Source organism: Teleopsis dalmanni, chromosome X, assembly GCF_002237135.1.
Source record: "Teleopsis dalmanni isolate 2A chromosome X, ASM223713v2, whole genome shotgun sequence".
Classification (NCBI taxonomy): Eukaryota; Metazoa; Arthropoda; class Insecta; order Diptera; family Diopsidae; genus Teleopsis; species Teleopsis dalmanni.
Genome location: NC_051848.1, coordinates 3,538,733 through 3,563,336, shown reverse-complemented (window position 1 = coordinate 3,563,336; position 24,604 = coordinate 3,538,733). Strand labels below are relative to the sequence as shown.

The window sequence follows — 24,604 nt, the reverse complement described above, 5'->3', positions numbered from 1 at the left end:
CAAATTGCCATGGCGTTTATGTTAGGAGGATTTTGATTACATTTCAAGATTACTTTTTGGTCAGTGTCAAGTAAATCTTTCAAGGTTTCCCAGAAAGGGAAAACCTGACAAATCAATGGCAATGACTTAGGTGCTTTCAATTTTCACGTTTTTCTTTTTTTTGGTAAAATGTTTCGAAAGGTTTAAAAGGTCGGAAGGCATTAATATGTTAAGAGTATACAGAAAACAATAGCAAAAATATTTTAACAAAACAAAGTCTTAAAATTTATAATGAAACTAATTTTTCATCTAACCTGAACTGCAGCACAATATTTAGGACTAATGAAAAAACTTGTAGGAATAATATTTTTTTATAACGTAACTTAACCAATCTGTGTAAATTAGTACTCAAAAGTCTTGGAGCATAACAATGTTCGAACAATCCGAATATACTCAAAGTGTTAGCATTTTGATCTAACACTTGAGATGTACGAAAATGTTCAAGATACTCGAAGAACAACGCTACTCCTATTTTTTTTTTTTTTTTTTTGTGTGTAATTACATCTGACAATAAGTAATTGGGAGAATTTTAGTATATAAGTATAATCAAGTCTGTTGGAAATGAGCCTTTCTTCTGGTGTGAGCTGATTCTTACTTCGGTAATATCTGAAGTTCCGAATTTTCATGTGGAAGTTGTCGAGTTATATGCTTTACACTAGCCGCCTTTATTATATCGGTTATTACCTCAACGCAAAAGTCTTTATGAATTTCGTTGTTTGGTATATACCAATCAGCATTGACGATGGTTCTTAATATTTTTGATTGTTGTCTTTAAATAAATTGAGTGTTGGATTCGGAGGCATCACCCCATAGATCGATGCCATATCGAATTAATTGCATAATTACCATTTTACATACAAGTGTTTTGTTTTTTAAGTAAAGTGTTGAATTAGGTCCTATCATCCAATATAGTTGCCAAAACTTTTGTTTCATTTCATTTCTTTTTTGGATAATGTGATGTTTCCAAGTGAGTTTTTGGTCTATTAATATTCCAAGATATTTGGCTTTGGTACTTGTTGGTATTGGTACATCATGTAGAAACAACTGCTAATCCACAAATTTTCCGTTAGTAAACGTCACTTGTGTGGTTTTGTCTGTATTTTTATTTATACCCTAATACAAGAAACACTCCGAAATCATGTTTATATTCTTTTGGATTTTACCTCTAGCGATGTCAATTTTGAAGTCAGACGCGAGTAGTACAGTATCGTCCGCAAAGGTAGCAATCATTTCATTTGCATCAGTTGAGGTTGGATTGTCAGTTGTATGAAGTAGATAGATGACAGGAGCTACTCGAAAATTAATTTGTAAAAAAAAACGTACAACAGTAGATGTTTTTCAATATTATTCAATATTCAAAAATTTTATTCGAACTCCTGCAAGTAGTCCACTGTGCTCAAATCAAATGCTATTAAAATTCTTTTATGTGCTTCGCATGGTGCACTAAATATATGAAGCAAATGATCAGATTCGCTGCACAGTCCCTGTAATGTCTCCCGTCATAAACTCTACCGCCAACAAAAGTCACTATTAAGATTGTCACTTATAGATCGAGGCAATCTTAAATATTGCTACATATATTTCAATTGAAAATTAATTTTATTTAGAATGTTTTATCATTTGAACACGATTTGTGTTCTTCACAAATCTAAGGTGGCACATCAATAAAAAAAATGGAACTATCTATAAATAATTTTCATGTAGGAATTAATAATGATTTTGACTGAATAAGAAGATTTTGTAAGTACAAGAGTTAGTAAGAGTTATTTTGAGAAACCTATGTGAAGTCACTACAAGAGAATATAACAGCAGTTAACATCGTCGCTAATCAATCATCTCAGAATTAGATGAATGGTCATAGTGCTTTAACGATGAATAGACAATAAAATATTTGATTTCAAAAGGAGTAGTCCTGCTTTAAACTAAAAAATTGATAGCAGAAAGCACATACATTTCGGGCTTGAGAAACTGTATATTCTTAACATCGAATAATCTAACATCGAATACTAATTAAATTCTAAACAAAAAGATTTCAATTTGATGAATTCATTTCTTTAAAAAAAATTTTGGTAGTGGTCTAGTTTTTTTAAAACTGCTAGTAAAAGCTTTCCGGGCAATGTATGTGACGGATCAAGAAATTATAGCAGAAAAACAATATATGATTTTTGGAAGATAATCAGTTGATAGAGAGAAAATTAATGGAAGTTGTAGGCATTCCATTAAATACAAAGTCGATAATTTAGTACGTATATCAAGTTTTTAGTATCGCAAATTATATGCACAGTTGATACTGGAATCTATCTACGGCCTACGGCTCTTCTACTACTTTCTGTGCCTCTGTCCAGGACTGCAGACAAGGAAAATTCAATGACTTGGGGATCGCTTTTGCACTGAACTGGGAGAGATAACGTAAGCAAACTTATTAGATCTCCTTAACTTCATCTAGAACACCAAATGTTTTAACAAGGATACTACCCATAGATAACTCTACCGGTAAAATCTTTGAGGGCATCACAATAGGCAATATAATCACAATAATATATGTCTGCGATAGAAGTACTGATAACTATCCCTGAAATCCGCTCTGTCTTGGAATCCATGTTTGTCCATTAAACCTGTTCCTTTCAGCAAGATATTTAAGAAGTAGAAGGCATTTCCACACTAGTGTTACACAAATCTACATAGCACTATCTAATAGCGTTATCAACCAATAGGTATATGTGTTACTTACAATCTATCAGATCGGCCTAATCAACCTGTCATGTACTAAATTCAAATATTTATTGTAATTATTATTGGATAATTTATGTAATCACAAAATTGAAAATTATTATGAACGAAATTAAATTGTGGTTTGATAAGTGCAAATAAACAAACCGCATCTTGTACACACAGTCACTCATCCATCTACCTAGGACCGAACAATTGAAATGTCAGATTAATAAACCAGTTCTACGCATTTTGTGGTTGGATAAATATATAAATTGATATCTTGGTTTGGAACTAACCAAAGCTTATCTAATATCACTTAAATATAAACCACATTCCTCAACCCATGTTGCTCCACCGCTTACTATCCCCTACCAATCCCAATCCCCAGCACATATAATACACATATATATTTAGTTAAACATTTTTATTTTTATTGATTCGCACTTCACTTTTACTTTTACTCAAACGCTTGCAAGGCTTGTAACGCTCGGTGGTGTGCGAGGCTCTTGGGTGTTGGGTCGGTCGGTAGGTCGGTGGGTCGGTGGGTCGGTGGGTTGGTGGTGACCATGCTGAAGGCTTAGCGGATTTACGAGCAACAAATTCATGTACTTTCCTCATTTTACTATATTCATTTGGTTCTACCGGTTCTTTCGAATTTTTATTTTATTTGCGTTTCGTGTTTAATGGTTTTTTTTGTCAACATACTTGGTCAAAGTAAATAAACACACTTACTTTTATATGCGAACATCCGCAATCGATGTGGGTATATGCGTGTGTAGGGTGTGTGGGTGCAAATGTAAACACATAATAGCATAAGCACAATAATAGCTTGGTTTCCCATTCGCCTAAAGGCCAATAAGGCCATTTTCACTTAAGGCCACAATTCGATAATAATAATAATGACGAATTAAGGCGTTGCAGCGTAATGTGTAGCCTACAAACATTTATTGGACCCTGGGGATTTGAAATGTGCGTATGTAAAATATAATAAATAATGGAATATTATAGTTAATCAGAATGACTTTGTGGCTGAATAGAATTGTAGGAATAATACACTTCTCACATCAAGGGAAGTATTTAGCATAATCAAAATGAATCCATACAATCTAAAGGCTTAAGAATTATGAATTTAAAGCTATACAATTTTATTTCTTTATGAGTTCCTTAAAAATATAGTAACGAATACGAAAAACCTTTATAAACGAACTCAAAATTTTAAATTATTATTAATATTTTATTATGAGTATTATGCGGTACTAATAGACATTTCCACCGCAAAAGAAATTTCCATGATAAATTCAAAAACCATATTTTAAAAGTATCTGAAGTGAAAGGAAAAAAAGCTATGACAAAGGTTTCGAACTCTTGTAAAAATCGGGGATAATGTATGTTCTGTCACCAAAAAAATGATATAAAACACAGCGGTGACTGAAGCAACACATTCTTTAAGTCATACAATTAGATGTGAAATGAAAGGAAAGAATAATAATAAGAAATCCACGACTATTATATTGAAGTATAAAAATCACAGCATTTAAAATCAATTTTAATCTTTAAATGAATCTTTTAACATATTCTTTGAGATGATGTGTTATAACTGACTATTATTTTCTAGACACTATAACCCAAGCATGTTTAATCCATCTTCCGCATCGGACCGAAAAATAGATGTGTAACAATTCTTTATATTGCTCACAGCTACAATAATAATCATTGAAAGAATTATTCAAACTTCCAGTTTAAGTTTCGGACAGACAGTCATCTACCAACATTATAAAACTGTTGTCTCATTTAGAGGCATCTAAATGCTATAAGAAAATCGATAGGTATTTTCCTATATCAAAAACAGCCAATTAGCATGCAGAAGTGTGCACCTTGCTGTTCCTTTCCATTTTCTTTTTATTTGTTCCATATATTTAGATTGTCTTTCTATCACATTTTCAGCTATCTCATATAGCTTTGCAGATTTTTGAAATTAAAAAAAATAATTCTCTATGCCGTTTTTCTCTATGCATTTTCAATAGAATTATTAAACATGCTACATTTCAAGTTTTTTATATCTCTGGATCTGTCACTATTCACTTGTCCTAGAACTGTCAACGAATTGATTAAATATCCTTCTACTTATAAACCTTTCGAGTATTTAGTTTCTCTGGAACTGTTAAAATCTTATCTGACCTATGTTAGAATTGTCAGTGTAATCATTTGATCTTTCTAATCAAAAACCCACCGATTATTAAGAGTATCTGGATTTCTTAATATTTAACAGAATATCTGTCTAATTTTGACATAAAGATAGAAATAAATGTTAAAAAGGAACTGGAGACTTTGAAGATGAAGCTACGGCAACTTTTCAACTTTTAGTTTAATAACGGATAAGATTCTTTAATAAATAAAACTAAAGATCTTTGCTGAGATTTCTGAGTGGTTAATGGTAAGAAAAATTGTTCACGTATTCCAATATTCATATAGACTAATTCTTATATTTTCGAACGAACACTGTTAATGCACTAAGCGAGGGGTTCAAGTTAACTCCAGTTTAGATTCCCGAACATTCTTATATTGTAGGAAATGAGCATGCAGACGAGCTTGCTAGACTTGGCACCTCTTCCATGAATACCCCTATTTCAATTCCTGCCCCTGCCAGCTACAGTCGGAAGTTGTTTTGTGAACATTTTTTGCGACAGGAAAATAGTCAGTTAGTCCTTGCTGCCTCAGTAGTTAGGTCAAGGGCTACATGATCAATTTATTCAAAATATAGAACCTCTGACTTAATACACAGAAACAAATCACAGGTATCTAGGTTAATATCTGCCTTTACAGGCCACTTGACCATAGGGCAGTATGGAACTAGGCTTGGCTTACGCTGTGGTATCTCCTGCAATGCGTGTCTACCAGTTCTCGAAGAAAGGACACCAGAACGCCTGCTGTGTCTATGTCTAGGTTTGGCCAAAACTGGGCTTAGGTTTCTGGGGGCCACCTTTTTCTACACACTCAGCGATATCTCTAGCATTAACAATGGCCAGATTCTTGCCTTTATAAATGCCTCTGGCTGGTTCTAGCTTGACCTCCTCTCTACTACTGAAACGGCTCCCTTAGGTAATTGAGGAGGAATTGCTCCTCATGCATATATAGTATGTTATTATTTATTAATACATATTTATGGTATATAAATCCATACAATAGAAGCATTAAGAATTGTAGAAATGAAATCATTTGGTAAGAAATTCAAATTAATTACAGCGATTAAAAAATTTGATGGAATAATCTTAAATTATTTTTTGAGTTTTAATGACCTAAAAGCCCACATTTCATTTAAAACTAACTAGAATATATTCTCTTTGGAAACACAGAAGTTTGAAGCTTAATCAAAATGAACAAAAAATGTGCATAACCAAAAACTAAAATTTCAAATCAAAAATAAAATCGAATTTTACTACTTTTGTACTAACGAAAAAAATACATTTTTACTTTATGCAAACACAGATTGGATTTCAGTCGAAACTACACACACTGCAATGCATCCCTGCTGGTTAACGATACATTGGCCATGTCAGGCGATCAACCAACATGGCTTAAATTGCTGCCACCTCGTTTACATACCACAGAGGCGATTTTAAATACATGGTTGCATTTGGGCGGCGCACCACAAGCACCAATTGGCCTAATCATTGAATTGCCACCAGCACAAAGTGGTACCGGATTTACTGGCTGTTTGCATTCGCTGCGTATCAATGAGGAAGCAAGAGAAATATTTGGGTAAGTTCTATTTTCTACTAAACAATACGAAAGTAAAAAAAACATCACAATCATCCATATTAAAAAATAAACAAACTACTCGTACTACGAAAAAATCACAAAACTGTTTCCAACACACGGTGAAATTTCAATAAAATATCTCTGTGAAAAACTATCTCGTAAACTGCCAGAATAAATTGTAATTTTTAGAAATATTTTGCAGATTGGAAAATGGATTGGAAAATGTGGATTAATATTATGAGTGCAGCATTTTTCTTCGTTTTATATGCAAGGGCTTAACCAAACGAACACTAAACCATATTATAAAAAAAGCAAAATCTGAATAATATAGGCATTAACGAGAAGGTTACAGAGATATTGTGAACTCACAACCAAAACTTTTTCGGCAATGTATTGAAATTTTTAGCTTAACCTAATTTTTCATAAATGAAATTAACTAAAATTTATTTGAAATAATAAAAACTAAAATGTTTTGGGTAAAATTTTATTAATTAATTTGACAGTTTGTACAGGAAGGATGTAAGCAAATTTAACGAACAATTGTATGAATTCCCAAAAGCAATAAAGCATTAAGTATACACATAAATTAAATATATACATATATATTTAGGCATACATATATATATTGTATATTGTTTACATGTGAAAATATATATGCTTAATAAACAAACTCGCATTTGTTGATAGAATTCATTGTTAATTTAGGCCGTGTGCGAGTTCAAGTGAATTGATGGTAAATTGAAGGAAATAGTAAATTATGTCGGTATGGCAGCGAATGTTGGTAAAATCTAACCTCAAATATTTAAATTAGATGTTACCATTGTGAAAATTTTATACGATGTTTAATAAGTAAATAAATAAATTTGAAAACTTTTAACCAAAAAAAAATAAATAAGTGCAATAAATAAATAAATAAATATTTACATAAGTGCAGTGCAAAAAATCCCTAGGAAATTCTAATTTACTTTACCTCAAGTTACGCCCCAGTGAAGAGTAATTAATTTATTTTTATGATTTGATGATTGACGAATTACCACTCAAATTTAAAGAAGTATTTAAGTTAGATTTTCATATTGACAGCATATTGTTATTTCAATAAAAATAGACTTTCACCAGAACTCTCCACTAATTATAAAGCAAACCCCTTTGCTTCGCACATACATGTCAGCGCTCAACTGAATGCTCTGTCAATTGAAAAGTAAGTGAATTAGAGGGTATTTCATCAAGATCTGATTTTGAGATTTGCAATACTGTTTAATGGCTATTATTTCCAACATAAACAATTTATGTTCAGTACGATTTGCCATTGCAACATTATTAGATTTACATCAGATACATGATACATCCGTTGTATAATCTGAGCCTTACATAGTAGTAATACGAATTGCTGCGGTCGCTGTAAAACTTTGTTAGTAGTAAAAAATTAACGTAAGGAAGCGAATCGTTACGGGCGTTGAAAAATGGATTCTATACTAGAATATCTAACGCAAGCGATTATGAAAGCTCAGTGAAACAATCTCAAAGTTTGGACTGATGGCAAACAAGGTGAGAGTTTGGTGAGATCGGAAGAGAATTATTTATTACAAACTTCTCCAATCTAGTACAACGGTTAATTCAGTTCTTTACTGCTCCCAACTCCACCTCTTGTAGGCTAAGAGAAAAGGAGTTACGCTTCAACATGACAGTACTAGGGCACACATATCTTTGATGACTCAAATCTCGGAATAAATTAATAAAACTTGGTTGGGAAGTTTTGATACATCCATTGTATAACCCTAACCTTACATTAACTTACTACCATTTGTTTCGATCTCTGTAAAACATTGTTAGTTGTAAAAATTAGCTAAGCAAAGAGTTACTAAAAACCACTTGTCCAAATTTTTTGTCAATATAATATAAAACTTCTACACCAATGGAATTATGATGATACTGGAAAAATGATAAAAGATCATAAATATATAATAATGAGTTATAAAAACTTTATTCATTATTATTTTTGAATAGAGGAAATTTTTGTAGAAAAAAATGTACCTAAAATATGTTATTGTTTTTGTGTCACCCAAAATATTTTCAATGGCAAACTTGAATGGAATCGTAGGACCCGTTTTGTGACAAAGCATACACGTCTTTAAGACTTTAAGACTTGTCTCAATACTATAGCAAAGAATTTATAAGTTTATTACAGTTAAAACGACTCCAATTAAATAACCTGGCTGATTTAAAATAAATAGGTATAAGAACTATAAATTATTACGTATATGAGAAAACATCATAGACTACTGTGTCCGCTTCAATGAAGTTTATGTATGATTAAACTTTAGTCATAAATTATTATTATTATTATTAGGGGATATGGCGCTGTGACCGTCGGGTCCATTGTGGCCTCTACTGGGTTTAAAGTAGGTCTCTAAGCTCTGTTGCGTCACTAAAAAGTATTATAGAACCTACTTTACAGAATTTTATTGCCTCTTTCCCAGGCAATACTTTCCCAGGAGTCTATTTCGTATGTGCATTAGCGCAAGGCATTCTAATATCACACTCCTTATTCTCTTCACAGAATCCGTATGCATCCGTATGTATACCCAGTCTCGTAAGGTGGTGTTTTAGTTTACACTGCCCTGTTAGGATTCCTGTAATAATTCTAAGTTTTTCTTTTGATAGGTTTATATAATCCTGGTATCTCTTATTGTTATAGGTACCAATTAATGATTTAGACTTTGTTAATCCTGGTATATTATCCCAGTAATCCTTTTTATTCTGGTTCTGCTTTATTTTTATGAGATAATGAAATGTGCTATGTCCTAATTCACAATCATGGATAATATAATCTTTACTAAAATTAGTTTTCAATTAAGAAAACTTGTGTTCAAAAATGTATGAAAAAACGACTAATACTTTTTATATCATCAAATATATTAATTTTATTGGATTCCATTAAGATGGACGTACTAAACTTTTTAAAAAAAATTAAAGCATTTAATTTAATAAATTTTAAGATATACAATATTTCAATTTTGAAAAGCAACGAAATGAATGAGGCAAATTGTTTCTACAAATGTGCACATATCCTTCGCTGCAGAAGGAACATTGCCAAAATAAATTGCTTTGTCAAACAAATGAAATTAGAATCCTTTGCGTGCTTAATTGTCCAATGATTGTTATTTAAAATGTTTAATTTACTAAAAAATAAAACGCAGTAAAAACAATCCAACAAAACAATCCGAAACCAAGTTCGTACCTGCATTCAATTACACAAAATCCCTGCAACCAATTATATTTCTCAAATTCAAATTGTACACAAGCTTAATTATCCTTAAGGAAAATCACTCAATGAAAATGGAAATAAACCTTTTTTAGTGAAAGAAGCAATTTGTAAAGGGAGCAAGAAAACTAAGAAAAAATAACTCTTTTGATGGTAATAAAATGTTTAGTAGTATATATGCATGTCTATATATATAAACCGTATACATATATAGGGCCAAATTCAACAACAAAACTTATAATAAAACATGAAAAGAAATTAAAATTAAAAATGAGAAAAAATATTATTTAAGCATAAACGACGACAAAGGATTCAGTTAAAAATTTTATTTCATTTCAATTGACAGAACAAAATAAGCTCACGATAACAGCGTCGACAACGTCGACGACATCGACGACATCAATGACGACGACACCATCCAAAAGGACAACTAATGTACTAGCTAAGGAAGGACAAGTGAATTGGGCATGAAGCTAGTGTTTTGAGCAAGCTGCACTATGAATGGGAATATCGAGGTCAGAATCCATCCACAACAAGCAACGACCCCAACCAAAATCTAAGTAAGGAATTTGTATTCGGTACGAGCAGAATTTCAATTCAAAAACAGAAAAATTTCGGTACCACCAAAAGGACATCAGTCAGTCAGGCGGTATGTGCTTAAATCAAAAAATTACCTATACAACATGGTAATAGAACAATTGGCAAGGGCCGAGCAGGCGGTGATACGAGCATAATAAGTTAGCATAAAAATAAGACGATTTGCAGTAGGAAAAAACCAAACCCAAAATCACTAAAAGTTGGAGAAGAAGAAGAAAAATAAAAAAATAAAAATAAGAAAAAAGAAAAAAGAAAAAAGAAAGAGGAAAAAATTTTCATACAAATTTATAGAAAATGAAAAGCAACTAAACGATATGGAAATGAATGGCGCCATTCACTTAAGCACCAACACAAGGATCTGCGAAATGTGAATCTATATATATGATGCAATATCAGCCCCCACATATAACACAAATGCCTCTTACAAACACATGTATTCACCAGTAAAAGTACTACGTGTATGTGTGATGCTAGCGTAGCATAGAAAAGAAGCACTACTAGCACTAAATGCATCATCTAGCACTTTCGGTGGTTTCGCCTGTAAAATTATTGGTGAAACCCCATTGCTTCAAATGTTGTTGTTCTTATTGGTAAAACTAAAGAATAGGTTGATGTGTTAGTGTGTTAGCAGGTCGGTGTGGTTGTGCTAGTAATGGCGTTGGTATTCGATTCTAAAATACTTGTGCTGTTAATATTGACATTTAAATTAGCGTGGATAATGTTCCCTCTAGCGGCGAGGTCAAGTGGGGCATACAATTGAAAGTTAAATTAAATTTGTGTAAGTTCTTAGTGGGGGGTACCCGGGAGAAACGAGAGTGTAACAAAAGAGTTTTAGGCAAAAGGACTTTTGTGCCAATTTCATTAATTTAATTTTTCTACACCAAAAAAGTTAATTTTTTTTTTTTTTCGAAAAAATACAATAATTCATATAATTGAATACTTTCAGAACCAAAAAATCACTGAGTTCGCAATGTGAAAAAGAAATAATATAGACTCGCATTCACATACATTTATATATATAAATGATACATATATATATATATTATATATATATAAATAAAGTATATTAGTACGAGGATTTTTTGATATATTAAAGATAATTGTTCTTCATGGGTTTCAAGAAATTTCAAGAAAATTTTTTTTATTATCTGTTTATGACCTTATATTTTTGATTTAGATTGAGTAGATACTTATGGTATAATTTTGATTATTGGGATACGAATGGCATAACTTCGATTAATTTTTTTAAAGAACACAATAACAATAACAAAATAATTAATTATATGTGAGGTAATTAAAATGCTAATGTGGTGAAAAAAATATTTTTTCACCATTATATGTCAACTCATTCGTCAGCAAGTGCAAAAAAAAAATTAAAAACGTCTTCTGACTTACAATCACATATGTGTGCACCGTATTCATCAGATTGACCCCAACTGATTTGTATTAATTTGAAAATTTAAAGAAGCATCTTCTTGGAAAAAAATTGCAACCAACTTCCTATATAATCTCTACAACTGATACATACATCGAGAAATTCAAAAAATCGTACTTTTTACAAAAAGGTATAATATACTTCAAAAATATATGCACTAAGTGTATAAAACTATCCCTCATGTACCAAAATAAATTAAAAAGTAAGCAAAAATTTAATTTATTATTTTATTTATCACTGACTTATCAAACGACTATCGCATAATCTCACAGAAGTACTGCGCTATTGTCCATACGACTAACTTTCGGAAAAATTAAATACAATATATAAGCAAACAATTATTTTTTATAGAGCATAATAATGTGGCATACTTTTTTATCCTACATCTTTACAACATAAATTAATTATTTACATCTTTTTTAGAGATGCTCTCGATGGATTCGGAATCACCGAATGTGGCTCGTTGGCGTGCCTCTCAAGCCCGTGTCGAAATGGAGCTGCTTGTATTAAAATTGAATCGAATGAAATAGACGAGAACGGCGATAAAGCCGAGAAGTGGAAATGTAAATGTCCTACCGGTTATATGGGGCCAACGTGTGAAATATCCATTTGTGAAGATAATCCATGCCAATATGGTGGAACATGCGTACAATTCCCAGGCAGCGGATATTTATGTCTTTGCCCATTGGGAAAACATGGACATTACTGTGAACACAGTAAGTAGAGTAATAAAATAATTTAAGAGCAGAATAATTGAAATTATATATATATTTTTAAATTATATATTGGAGTAAGTAATTTATAAGTTCAAATACAGAGCATATTTTATGTATGAAAATTGGTTTAAGATTAAATAATAAATAAAAAATGAATACATTAAAATATAACATATATAATAAATATATTGCACATATTAAATATTACATAAAAATAAAAATAAAAATAATAATACTATAAACTTAAGTAATAAAAATAAGACAATTAATATTTGTAAAAAAAATAATTTAATATATAAAATTCATACAATACAGTGAACAAAAATAAAAATAATCTCTATAAACTACTAAAATAAACAAAGATTTCAATATTATTTCATAAATTAACAAAAATGAATTTATAAAAAATTTAAAATGATATTTGAAACATTTATTTGCAGTGTATTAAATAAATAATATACTCAAAGCATGTAAAGTTAGCTTCCAGACAAAGGACAGTTTATCTTAATGCACGATAAGAAGAAGTAATACTTATAGCATGAAAAGTTATATTCAATACAAAGGACAATTTATTTTCTTATTGCTGAAAACTCCTTCGAAAGCTCTTACTTAAACTTTTTTCAATCGACTTTCGATTATACCATAGTTTCAAAGCAGCAAACACAATAAATTGTTTACTCGATGGGAACCTTTCCTGGAACCTTTCCAACTCTCATATAAGTCAGTACAATCTGACTGAATGACTTACACACTCGGCATCGATATCATATAATAGCTCAATTCTCATATAAATCAGTCGAATCTGACAAAACTATACGAAACCGTATATATTCCTCTATACAGAAAAGACAAGAGTAACAAGACAGTTCTCTCGATATTAACAGTCGAAGAATAAAGAGCTAACTCGAAACTATATGTACTATGTCAGCTTAATGCAGAGATTGTTCACTCTTAAATAGGAGAAAATTCATCAATCTTATTGAGTTTCCCCCGAACGATATAACTGTAATAGTTGGTGTACTAAGTACTCACTCGGCAATCATGCTAAGAAAATAAATATTTGCTTTAATGATTCTTATAAAGAAAGTCTAACACATTAGATATACCATTGTCTAGTCCAAACGGAATATACTATATATTAAACATGAAGCGAAGTATATATTTAGAGGATTTTAGTAAGCTACAAGACCTACCTCCTAACGCTTTATTACATGTTTAAGAATGATATTTAGGCGTTTGAATTCTGTCCAGCAAGAGAATATGCCTGGCCTAAGATATTTTTAATGTATTTCAAACAAAAGTAATCACAGTCAAGATCTTACATTTTTCATGTATTAAATTCGGAGCCAGCCTATCCTGAGACTGTCTTATGTGACAGAATCTTTGACTTCTAGTCGCATTACATATTTTTTCATTGTTACTACTCTTCAAGGAGGATACGAAGGTAAATAGGAGTTTTACCTATTAAACTACTTACTTTCTACTTTCAGTTAAGAGAAAATCATTGAAAATCATTTTTTATCGTTACGGTATTATACCAAAATTCTTACGATCTCTCTATCTATCCATGAGTTTCATATAAATAATATATTATTTTTATTTTAATATTGAATTTATATCTCCATTTTAGTCATTATGCAAAATTGTACATTAACATTGTGAAAAAATAATATTTCAGATTTGGAAGTTGCTTTACCATCATTCTCTGGCAGCGTGAATGGTTTATCTTCATATGTTGCTTACACTGTGCCAATACCATTGGAATATTCCATAGAGCTTAGCTTTAAGATACTACCACAAACAATGTCACAAATTTCTTTACTCGCGTTTTTGGGTCAAGCCGGTTATCATGATGAGAAGAGCGATCATTTAGCAGTTAGCTTCATACAAGGCTATATAATGCTAACATGGAATTTAGGTGCTGGACCCCGACGCATATTTACACAGAAACCGATCGATTTTAGATTAGATGCTCCTCGTGTGCCATACGAAATCAAAATTGGACGTATTGGACGACAAGCTTGGCTTTCCGTTGACGGTAAATTTAATATTACAGGTCGTTCACCCGGTAGCGTTAGCCGTATGGATGTTATGCCCATATTGTATTTGGGTGGACATGAGATAGCAAACTTTAATACTTTACCACATGATTTACCATTACATTCCGGCTTCCAGGGTTGTATTTATGATGTACACCTTAAGGCAGGACAGGTAACGGTGCCTTTGCAAGAAACACGTGGTGTACGCGGACGTGGTGTAGGTCAATGTGGTACTCGAGAATGCCATCGACATGCTTGTCAACATGATGGCGCTTGTTTACAACATGGCGCTACATTTACGTAAGTTAAATTTAGTTTTTTTTTCTTTTAAAATCACAATTTAAATATTTCTTTGTAGTTGTATTTGTCAGGAAGGCTGGTATGGTCCTTTATGTGCACAACCCACAAATCCATGCGATTCATTTAATAATAAGTGTTCTGATGACTCAACATGTGTCCCATTAGTTAATGGATATGAATGCGATTGTCCAGTTGGTAGAACTGGCAAAAATTGTGAAGAAGGTAGGTGAATTCAATTCTTTTTTTTGCTTTGTTAAAATTAAGAAGGTCTCAATTCAGACTTCATCAAACAATATAAATAGAGTAAATCTTACTATTTGTAATGTTTAATCTTAATGGAAATAATTTTTCTATAAATAAAGCATAATTTAAGCAAATGTCAATAAAATAGGGACTCAATGAAAATTTCAAGTGTAGTATATGGGTTTAGTGAAACGAATAAAATAATTTTTTAAGGTAACGATTGAAATGAAGATCAGAAAGGTATTAACAGAAGAGCGAAAAATTCAAATACGGTCAAATTGTTATCTGATGGGACATTTAGCCTTACAAAGTTGCTTGGTCTCAGTTTGTTATATACAAAGTTGTTCCCCTAACCAAACAGAATGACTAGTTCGCTTAAAAGAGCTTTCAGTGTAAAATAAAATATATAATATATTATAAAGTATATGATATTTAATATAATATGTATTATATTTGCAATGAGTTGATAACCACAATTAAATATTTGTTACGGCGTATGTGCCTAAATAAACACTAATTTACAATGAGTTTATAACCATATTGAAACATTTGTTAGGACGTATTTGCCTAAATAAGCACTAATTTACAATAAGATTATAATCATAATAAATAGCAGGAGATATTTCAGTATGTTTCTGATTGAACATCTTAGTTACTCTAAGATAAAATAGTAGATACGTGTTTATATTCAAATAATAGCATAGGTCTGCAAATAATAAAAATATATTCCGATTCAGAGCAATATAGGTAATACCAGAATTTTGGTACGAAAAATAATTAGTGAACCTAAAAAGTAAAAGTTTTTGTTATTTGTTTGCTTACCTTCTTTCTCATATATTGAAGACTATATGAAGACTATATGACTTCACGCCCTTATCTCTAATAACAGATATTTATTATAACAACGAAGATTATAAATTCTTCAATTTAAATAGTATTATAGTAAATTTTATTGTGTATAATTCCAGAAATACGCTCGCTAAGTGATGTGTCACTTACTGGACGTCGCTCATATTTGGCTGTACGTTGGCCATATCTCTATGATAGTACAGATAAAATTGGTTCAAAACGTTCGCAGATGGTTAGCTATCGTAACTTTACTAAAAAATTAATGCCACCTAAACCAATATCATCACCAAGTCAACATTTTGTCATGAAACTACTAAACGAAGTAGAAAAACAACGCAATTTCTCACCAGTGCCATTAATGGGTTCAAAATCGTTCGAAGAACATCACCGTGTGCAATTCTTCTTTATCGAATTCCAGCTACGCCCACTATCAGAACGTGGTCTACTACTATACTTTGGCACTTTGAATAATAATCAAGATAAAAAGATTGGTTTTGTGTCCTTATCACTTCAAGGCGGTGTTGTGGAGTTCCGTATATCAGGTCCCAGTAATCATGTTACAGTAGTACGTAGCGTACGTATGCTAGCTATAGGCGAATGGCATAAAATCAAAATGGCACAACGTGGACGCTGGTTAACTTTGTGGGTGGAAGGCAGCGCTTCATCTGCGCTAGCACCCTCTGCCGAAGTACTTGTAGAACCCGAATCATTACTCTACATTGGCGGTTTGAAAGATTTATCGAAATTGCCACATAACGCCATATCAGGCTTCCCAATACCATTCCGTGGTTGTGTACGTGGCTTAGTTGTTAGCGGTACACGTATTGTACTCAACGAAACCAACATTGTCGGTAAGTCAAAATGATTTCTTAGTAAAAATTGAATGCTTAACAAATTTTTCAACTAATTTGCAATAGAGTCACGTAATATACGCGATTGCGATGGCACTGCCTGTGGTGGTGACTCCTGTGAAGCCGGCGGACATTGTTGGTTGGATGAGAAATTACAGCCACATTGCATTTGTCCCGAATATGCCAAAGGTGATCGTTGCGAATATTCAGAAACGTGTAAATTAATACCTTGTAAGAATAATGGACGCTGCCTACGCAGCGGTCGCTGCTCTTGTCCAAACGGTTGGGGCGGATTCTACTGTGAAATCGGTAGGTGTACAGTGAAAAGAAACGATAATAATTAGTATATTTATATACTAAAGTAAATGCCAACCTAAGAGTGTGAATGTATGTGTTTCTTCTATTTTGAAAAATACTTAACATTTTACTAATTATCAGCAAAACTAATTAATCAAAAACAATCAATGAGTCAATATTGCTTCTACTTTTGTTATTTTGGGTTTCAGGTTTCAGTTTTCAGTACGCAAAACAAAAACAACTTTGTGACTGTGGCTGTGACTGTGGCTGTGACTGTGACTGTGGCTGTGACTGTGACCATTTTGCTTTTAGATACTTTTCAAATTGTATTGAACACAAGCACAGATAGAATTTCACTTTTATGCAAAATACTCGTAAAACAATTTCCTGGGGGGATTTTGCAAAATATTGAGCTTAGCAGTGTTAAAGTTCATTAGCATAAGTTTATTATTATCTTAACAAATTTATGGAATAAGTTAATCAAATGATATTGAAGTACAACAAAAACAAAAACCATGCCGCAAGCCATGGGCAATGATTGGTTTCGAATTAGTATATATTGCAAAGAACTACACATCAATTTACATAAATGCATGTATTTATATTTCACCAAAGAAACATATATTAAATAAATATATATTGTATTATAAATTGCCTGCTGGGATAGGCAGGAAAAACAATTTAATAGTACTTCTGGAAATAAAAATTTGCTCTAGATTTTTGTCAAGTTAATAACGCTTTGTAATCCTCAAAGATTATTTCTGACATTGTACAGATTGTTAATACAGGGTTCGACGATTGAAGTGTTACCTATTCAAGCGACCATATCTTTTTTATGTGAAATTATTTTTTATTGATTCAAATCACAAAAATTTGTGGAAATAATCAAAACTTCAGAATCCATTCACTCTAGCTCAACGAGGCCACCTTTTGCCTTGACTATGGCCTTCAAATGATTAAAAAATAAGTTGCTTGCTTCACGAATGTGATTTTCTGGTATTTTAGCCCATTTCTGAAAAATGGCTTTCTTCAACGCATCCATACTGGCATATTTTTTAGATCTCACCTTGCTATCCAAAATGGCCCAGATGAAATAGTTCATTGGATTTGCATCTGGACCGAGTTGTCCATGTTCTACGACTAAGACGTTCGCATGCTCACGGCTCTCAAGCAACTTCCAAAACATTTTCCCAAAAATAAGTCGCATTGACTTTAACACAAGTTCGATGAAACCGATTGGAGAGCGTCCATCGGTGGTTACAGCTGCCTATACCACTACTTGAGATGTAAAATTACTTTAGGTGGCCATTCGTTGTCTCAAATTTTCGGCAGTGAACGGCAGTGCGTTCAGTTAAGTAAACAAGATCATTTTGAACGTTTATGAACTGCTCAATTGGAAATTTTTCTCATCAGAGAACACAATGTTTGGAAATTCACTATGTTCGTGCAAGCATAACAACTTTTTTCTATTTTTCAAGGCTTACAGGCAGATATGTAACCAGAAATAGAGAGCTTAAACGGCAGAATTTATTATCTCCTTTTGTCGTCCTTTATGAATCCAAGTACTAAATTTGTTATTATGTATTTTCATATTTAATGCGTCTTAACTGATTCATAAGACACATTTTTTTTTTAAATGCTGTAATCATCCCAAGTAAGCTCCCAAAGTAAGTTTCTTTCTACGGGCCTACTCGGAGAATAACTTTTTCAACGATAAATGATTTAAAGACATTGTCGCAAAGCAAGCTTAAGACAATATACTATTAAACTGGATAATAATAAACATTGATAAATGAGTTAGGGTGTCTCTTTAAAGACTATTTTAGAAAAATTACTTTCTTCAAGACTGACTCTAAAGTAGATTTGAGGAATTAGGTGTGCGATTAAAAATTATAGGAATTAAGACGTGACAATCAAAAGAATTTGATGATTTCTAATGAGGTATATAAACGTAGTGTTCTGTATAATAAGTATCCTTATAACAGATCGTACTCCATATTTCAACATGAATATTAATAGTTATAATAAAAATAATTTTGTTTTATAAAAACAAAAAAGAAAACCATATTTTATGCAGTTTTTAAATTTTTGTACAATAAAATATTAAGCAAGTCTAGCATAAATAATCTTGAAACAACTTCATCTTAATATATCTCTTAAACAATTATTCACGAAATAATAAATTTATTATACATTGTAAGATTGGAATATGAGTATGTATAGATGAAGGGCTAGATTTAGATGAATCACTTCGCAATACAGTTTCCAAAGAATTTGATAAAGCCCATAACTCAGTTATTTAAACGTACTTTTAATGAAAAATTAAAGTGATAATAAAGTTTCTTTCAAAAAAAAACAAAAGGAAAGAGCACTACCAAGGAAAGGAAATCAAAATTCTGTTAATCAAAATTTTATTAACACTTTCCTTACAGTCATGATATTTCCTATTATAGAAAGAGAAAATAAACCTAAAAAGCCCATCATCAAGACGTTCAGTGTTTAGCAAAACGGGTCACGACTTATGTTAGAATTTGTAACGTTGGGGTCAAGTGAAGTGAACTGAAGAAACTGCGTTAGTGGAGATTCAAAATTGGATATTAAAGCCTTTAGTTTTTCACTCTTCCCTCTTCAGTTTAGTGTTTAATAATGAAACTATACAACCAACAGTGATAAAAATAAAAATAAATTACAACTAAACTAGTATGGAAAGGTGAATCTTTAATTAAATATATATATACATATATGCGTACTTAAGTATACGATAAAGTTTATATAAATTTATACGACTGTGTATTTATAACAAAAACTTAACAAAAAATAATCCAATTCACGCTTTTATGAACGCAGCACTTAGATTTTTATTGTTCATTTATGGCTTAAATTTTTGTTTTCTTTTGAGATATTTCTCTACATTCATTCTAACCGATCTTCCGTTTTTTATTTGTTTTTTTTTTATGATTTTTTTTAGCTATGGGCAAGCCAACAACTCCAAGTTTCCGTGGTAATAGTTATTTAATCCTACCGCCACCACGCATACCGATGAAAGACAAACGTAAAGGGCCCTCTATGTATATGCGCCCTCGTGAAGCCATACAAATTTCTTTGAATTTCTCAACTATTGAACCAGATGGTTTGTTACTGTGGAGCGAACATGATCGTGTAAAATTTTTGGGTTTGGGCTTAGAGAATGGACATCTGAAAATTGCTAGTAATTTACTTGGCACCAATAATGATACCGTTGAAATGCCCTCAAGTGGTTTTATATCCGATGGAGCTTGGCATTTCGTGAAAATAATCTTGGATCGAACACGTATGGAATTACAATTGGATGGTGAAATTATATTCACTGAGAAATTGGTAGAAACATCGATCTCAACAACTGCAGCTACAATACGACGTACATCATTAGCATTACGACGAGGCAAGGAGCCATCCATTACCTATGAGGATGTCTTCTTTTTGGGTAAGTTGTTATTATAACTATAACCTTTTTACAAAGATGTGTCTAAATAGACATACGTATATGCATATTACTTTAATTGGTAGTTATGTGTGCCCAACGTAGTATATATATGATATTCAGACATTTAGTAAAATTTCAAAAATATGAACAATATATTTTAATAATGCAAAATATGATTTTTTTGAAATATATAATATTTGTACTTCTAGGTACATGTTCATATAAAGTTTCAACATATTGTCTTTAACGGAAAACTTAATACCACCCCTTTTTTGTAGCAAATCTATTGTTGAAAATAGGCGTATGATGTACCTTATATGCTGAACTGGATTTACACAATATATGATATTACTATATTATGACGTGTGTTGAACAAGCCTTCATACTGTACGTTACTAAACAGTATTCAATGCAAAGAAAACTCTGTATTAGTGACATACTAACTACTACTCCAGTCATTGGTGTAGATTCCATGTTATACCTAATTCTGCTTAATCTCATAATCAGACAAATCGTCTCATAATTTTATTTTTTTGAAAGTTGAAACTTCTTAAATATTATCAAATTTACCCATTTTTTTGAGATCTCCCATATGACGTTTGTGACAAATTTGCAGTAAACAATCCACTTTCGAAGAGATTCTAAATAATGTGCAAGTATACTAGCTTTAAAACTTAAGTCACTAAGGTTTTAGAACTAAGTTGTTATTGACCGCATATATAATGTTATTGTTGTAGCTCAAAGGAATCTATAATGCAGATAATATGAAAGACGTTACAAAGACGTGTGCATGGGTTGAGATGCGATTAGATAATGGTTGTGTGAGAGAGGAGAAGATGGGTGACCCACTATGTAATGGATCTATTTTATTACTTAGCATTTACATTTGAAATAATAACAAATATTGTTATAGCAACATTTACATTATAAAATATATTTAATTAATAATTAAAACTTTAATAAATTACAAACATTAAATGCAGCTGACGTTAAATTTTTGTTAACGTTAGTTATGACGGTAGTGACTGTTTTGCTTAATATAAACTATTGGATTTAATAGTGGGGTTTCAAACAGTGATGAACTACAATAACAAAAATTCTTTTAATATAATTTTTTTAATTAATTAAATTTTAGGCTGATTTTTTTGAATGATCAATTTTATTGTTGGAGTTCACAATAAGAGAGGTTCGAAACATCTATATTAAATACAATAGTTTCTATTAAGAAAAAATAGTAACTACCGTCATAACTGACGTAAAAAAAAAATTCAATAAACATTAAATATTATATTTTTTTTTTATGTTCCTAAAATAAATACAAAAAAAATAAATAAATATTGACGCTAGACATGATTAAATAAAAATATCGCATGCGATATATTTGTCATTCTACTTGTTACAATTTCATAATAACAACAACAAACATTAATAAATGTCAAACTTACCAACTTCATTTCTGCAACTTTTGGCAAAGTTTTTCTTTTAATTGCAAGTCGAGCTTTTTTAGTTTCTTAAATTTTTTTTATTTTTAAATAATTATGTTATGAATGAAAAAATTTATGCACAATAGAAATTATGAATAAAGAAATGAATTTGAATTTATTTAATAATATTAATTTTATTAATTTTTTTTTTATTTTAATTCACACACAAAAAGACGCTGCACGTTTCATACACAAAAAACATCTGATTTCTTTACCATTGCGACGGCAGAACTCAACTAACTGAAGCTTAAGCAATATTCCGGTGTTGACGTCTGCGCCGGCGTACGGTACTGCTAAGTTGCTGCCTTAGTTGTTGTTATATTCTATTCTTCAGTTGATTATTTTTTCTTTTTGTTTTTATTTCTATTTTTTATTTTCACACAAGAACACATTTTAGTAGTTTTTCAATTTTATGGCTTTGTTACTACATACACTTTTTATATCGGTTTGTCTTAATTATTTAGAAAATTAAACCGCACTCAAGTGTTTTTTCATTATTATTCACTTTGTTTATGAAAGAATTCTTTGATGCGGATTTTTAACTAACAAATTTAAATTCTATTTTCCTGTCGTATTGATACCCAAGAAACAGATTTTTTTCGATATGAGCTATTAGTGAAGCAAATGTTTGGTTGTGTGTGTGAAAAAACAATGAGAATAAGGCAACAGGGTTGCCGTAAGCAACCGAATTTAGTAATAGTAAGAATTTCTTTTAAACAATATTCATTATTATTATTTCATTTAAACAGTTTTAATTAAGTAGAAGTTTATTGCATAAATTCTAAAATATAGTAATAAACATATTATAATATATATATATAAAACACTAAGCATATATGTTATATATATATATAATATAAAATATATAATGCATTCAACATATAGTACATATATTATACACATTTATTATATATATAATATACATACGTACAAACAATTGACATTTACGTATATATAATAATTACGTGACTTACATATACAATATGTAAGGCACACATAATATAATATATTATTATAACATTTTAAATTTTTTCATCGACCTGTTTTTTTATTATAGTTTTTATGTATTTTTTTATCCAGCTATAGAACACTTTTTGTTAAATAATTCAACGTTTCTTTAATATTTTTCTAATACATTCTATATTTCGACTCTCATCATCAGGATCACGATCTAACATAAATTAATTTCAATAAAACTTTATCTACATCATCCTCTTAATGCTATTCTCTATATTGCAGTACAATACATTAATATATTAAAAAACTATTAAACAAACGTTGAATTACTTAACAAAAAGTGACCTGCAGACGAATAAAAAAAATATAAAAACCATAAAATATTATTTATAACTAAGTTCCAATTCCAAATCAAGTTATCTGAACTTCATTATATTCAAAATATGTATAATAATCACAATTTTTGCAAATTTAAACTTAACTTAAAGCTCTATTTCTTTGACAAATAATTTTTAAAAATTTTTATATGTCTAAAAATACAATCGTTTACAGCAGTTTGCACCTAAACCCTATATGCCTCAATTCTAGTACATACCAACAGGTCTGCTGAAGTTCACATAAATTCAATATAAATTTATACCGTTATAATGAGGAAACATATTCCATGCATATATAATAATAATGTTAATTACTTACAAGAATAACATTTCCAATTATGTGCTGTAAACCCTATGTGACCGGTTTTATTACATTTGTATATATACAAACATATATTTTTGTTTTTGTTCAACTTTGCCGGCTTTGAATACTAAATTTAAGCTGCTGTGAAGTCAGCTGTTTTATTGGCTTCGCTGACGAGCTTTTCAGAAGCAAGCAAATAAAACTGGAAATGCAAGATTAAAGCATTATTCATTAAATTTTACCATTTTTTTTTAATTAAAAAAACCATATTTCGTGATTTTTTTTTATTAGTGCAAACTTTTATTATATAAAAGTTATTATAAAAAAAAATTTATTCTAATATTTAGTTTATACTATATATATTTATTTATGTCCATTAAAAAAGTATTATACGTACAACTTTAGGATGAAATAATTTCCAAAGATATATCCAAGAGGTGCTATGTAAGCAGCAAGTAATGATTACAAATAAAAAAAATTATTAAAAAATTGTTTGGTCATAAAATAACAAGTATTTAAAAAAATTGATAATATAGAAAAATAAATTATTTTAAATACAATTTACTATTTAACATTTTTTCATTATTTTTAACAATTTTTTTTTTAATTTAAAAAATATTTACAAAAACACATTATATGTAAAAGCTTAGCTAATACTTAATTACCACAATTGGACTGATTGACTTTATATTTTCTAATACATACGCCATATTTTATTTACAATCATTATACCTTCATATCGTCATATCGCTGGACACCTGATCCTTCCACCAAAAATGTATCCTTCCACTACCGAGAATCGAATTAAACACTGCAATACTGTCTTCCATTCGACATAGCCAACCCAGCTCAATTAATATGCGCTTAACTGTGTCAATGTCGAGGTGTAGCTCTAATCGAATCGTTCCATCTAAGTCGTT

General features: G+C 30.8%; 2 protein-coding genes across 2 annotated transcripts in view; one reads left to right on the top strand and one right to left on the bottom strand.

Annotated features, from left to right (window-relative positions):
• Nucleotides 1–22,087, bottom strand: part of LOC119689676 — a 152,826-nt gene extending 130,739 nt beyond the window's left edge. Inside the window, exon 1 of the mRNA XM_038104558.1 lies at nucleotides 22,008–22,087. The gene's annotated coding sequence lies outside the window, so the exon portion shown is untranslated. The remainder of the gene's footprint in view (nucleotides 1–22,007) is intronic.
• The window catches only part of LOC119689675 (protein eyes shut), a 94,881-nt gene that overhangs the window by 68,382 nt on the left and 1,895 nt on the right, over nucleotides 1–24,604 (top strand). Inside the window, exons 6-12 of the mRNA XM_038104557.1 lie at nucleotides 6,238–6,510; nucleotides 12,228–12,520; nucleotides 14,199–14,859; nucleotides 14,918–15,081; nucleotides 16,071–16,802; nucleotides 16,869–17,111; nucleotides 20,068–20,562. Coding sequence (XP_037960485.1) covers nucleotides 6,238–6,510; nucleotides 12,228–12,520; nucleotides 14,199–14,859; nucleotides 14,918–15,081; nucleotides 16,071–16,802; nucleotides 16,869–17,111; nucleotides 20,068–20,562 — 2,861 coding nt within the window. The remainder of the gene's footprint in view (nucleotides 1–6,237; nucleotides 6,511–12,227; nucleotides 12,521–14,198; nucleotides 14,860–14,917; nucleotides 15,082–16,070; nucleotides 16,803–16,868; nucleotides 17,112–20,067; nucleotides 20,563–24,604) is intronic.